Here is a 2,500-nt window from a genome sequence, read left to right as displayed (position 1 = left end):
TTGGGGAATATTCAGCGTCTGTTGTGGATAGTCCGAGGAGACCGATTGCGAAGCTTCGTCTCGTATGAAAGAAACCCTCGTGCGTGAATCAGGGCTTGCGGAATCCTCGCGCCAGTCAGGAAGAAGGAAGAGATAGTCTGATCTGCTGAAGCCTCCTTGTCGTCGTATGAAACCTACACGTCTCTCCCAACGAAGGTAAATAACGATCGCCTTCTTCTTCTCTCTCTCCTTCCTCTTTTGTGATTTTTTTTTTTTTTAAGTGGAGGGGCGCTGGAACATTGCGCTTCCCGTTTCCCTTTTATGTAAGTGGGATTTACAGGACGAACGCGCGCTTGTCAGTGCCATTGGGTGCCAAATCGGATGCCAGTCACTAGGTCACTTAGGATACCCCTTTATTAGAAAAACGTTTAAAGATCACAGTCCCCAGAGTTGGACTTGCAGTTCGATCAGCGCTGAAGGCGAACTGCCCGTAGTCAGTGTCGGTGGCAGTTGCACGGCAAGGCTGACCGTTCAGTCGCGCGTTGCACTGCTGATCAGCAAGGGCGGCTCGCCGGCGCTGAGCACAGACGAAGGTTTATTCACGTCAGTCTTTGGCGCCGCGAGTGCCGCTCGCCGTCGCTTACACAGTGGAGCGATCGCCCATGGAGTACTGGCAGGCCGAGAGGGAGTTCTGGCGGGGGGAGACGGGGGGGTAGGAGAAGCCGCCCGGGGAGTGCGACTTGGCCTTGAGTCGGAGGGAGGCGAGGGAGGTGGACATGTTGGGGGTCTGGTCGCGGTACACGTAGGGGGGCGTAGGGGCGGGGTAGGGGCACGGCGGGGCGGCGGCGCTGGTGGAGCCGAGGCTGGACGCCATCGACGTCTGCATGATGCCCGCCGCGGCCGCCGCCGAGGTGGAGCCGCCCATGCCCTGCGTGGGCGTCTGGAAGCAGTTGATCGGCGACATGGCCGACGGCTGCTGGCTCATGAGGGGGCTCATGTTGACGCCGTTGAAGCCCCAGGCGAAGCTCTTGGTGCTGAGCGGCGGCGGCGTGACGCGAGCCCAGTTGTTGTAGGAGGAGTAGCCGGAGTAGAGGCCGTCGTCGGGCCACGGGAAGCCGTTGAGCTGCGCGCCCCAGCCGCCCTTCAGGTCGCCGGGCATCGCCGTGGCCATGGCGCTGCGCTCGCGCTTCCTCCACTTGGCGCGGCGGTTCTTGAACCAGATCTGCGGGGGGGAAGAGCAGGAGAACCGGGTTAGGGCGACTGCCTTTGCCGAAGGGCCTCGGGAGCGATCTCGCTTGAAAGGCCACAACAACAACAACAGTGAAAGAATAAAAATAGCATTGGTATTTGTATCAGTAGAAGTAGTATCAATAAAAAAAAGTAATGATAATAATAATCATGATGATTATAGGAAAAAAGGCGCTCTATTCGTTTTTTCTTAAAGGGGAACCAGAATGTAGAAATGTTAAGACCAACAATAAAAAAAAGAATATGAAAATAATAATAGCCAGAAGGCTGAAATACCGTCAGTGATAATAGGAATATTTAAAGTAATAATGGCAATGATAATAAATACAATAAAAATAACATTATTATGATAACTATGTCATGAATGATAAAAATGATGAAAATGAAAATGATCAAGATAATAGCAATAATGATAATGATAATAAATATAATAATAAGAATAAATACAATTATAATAATTATAATAATAATAACAATTAGAAAACTAATAATAGCAATAATAATAAGAGTGATGATAATGATACCAAAAATAATATGATAATAATGACGGTAGTACCAATAACAAGAACAGCAATAACAATAATAATAATAACAATTGATGTTAATGAAGATGATATTAATAACAATAGTGATAATAATAGCAATAATATTGATAATGATAATAATAATAATAACAATAATAATAATAATAATAGCAATGATGATAAAACAACAACAATAGCAATCACAAGAAGAAACAGAGAAGAAAAAAATGGAATTAAAATAAGTAAAGATAAAAAAAAAAAAAAAATCACTGGCCGACTGAATTAAGAGACACTTTGTTCCCCGACGCCCGTGTCTCTTATTCTAAAAGGACAGACAGACAGACAGACAGGCAGGCAGTGTTGTCTCGACGCACTGACGCCAACTTCCACTACGGCTGTCGATCACCCTCTGTCACCTGTCACTCTCTCTTTCCCGCACTCTCTTTCCCTTTCTTTATCTCTCTATCTATCTCTCTCTCTCTCTGTCTGTCTCTGTCTCACTTTCTCCCTCCCTCCCTCCCTTCCTCCTTCTCCCTCTGAGTCTCCTTTTCCTTCTCCTTCTCTTCTCTCCTCTCATCTCTCCCCCTGTCTCTCTCTCTCCCTCTCCCTCTCTCCCTCCCTTCTTGTTCTTCTTCCTCCTCCTCCTCCATCTCTTCTTCTTCCTCCTCCTCTTCCTCCTCCTCCTCCTCCTCCTCCCAATCTCCCCTTTCCCTCCTCCCTCCTCCTAATCATTCACCTCCCCCTTTCTT

The 2,500-nt window shown here is 47.8% G+C and overlaps 1 protein-coding gene across 1 annotated transcript in view; it reads right to left on the bottom strand.

Annotated features, from left to right (window-relative positions):
* LOC122267993 (pituitary homeobox 3) overlaps positions 1-2,500 on the bottom strand; it is an 80,210-nt gene that overhangs the window by 1,197 nt on the left and 76,513 nt on the right. Inside the window, exon 4 of the mRNA XM_043038228.2 lies at positions 1-1,201. This exon is cut by the window's left edge and continues 1,197 nt beyond it. Coding sequence (XP_042894162.1) covers positions 620-1,201 — 582 coding nt within the window. The 3' untranslated portion in view covers positions 1-619. The remainder of the gene's footprint in view (positions 1,202-2,500) is intronic.

This window comes from Penaeus japonicus, unplaced genomic scaffold, assembly GCF_977035675.1.
Source record: "Penaeus japonicus unplaced genomic scaffold, GWHDUDI00000001_assembly GWHDUDI00000024, whole genome shotgun sequence".
Classification (NCBI taxonomy): domain Eukaryota; kingdom Metazoa; phylum Arthropoda; class Malacostraca; order Decapoda; family Penaeidae; genus Penaeus; species Penaeus japonicus.
Note: the sequence above shows the minus strand (reverse complement) of the source record. Positions and strands in the feature narration are given on the sequence as shown.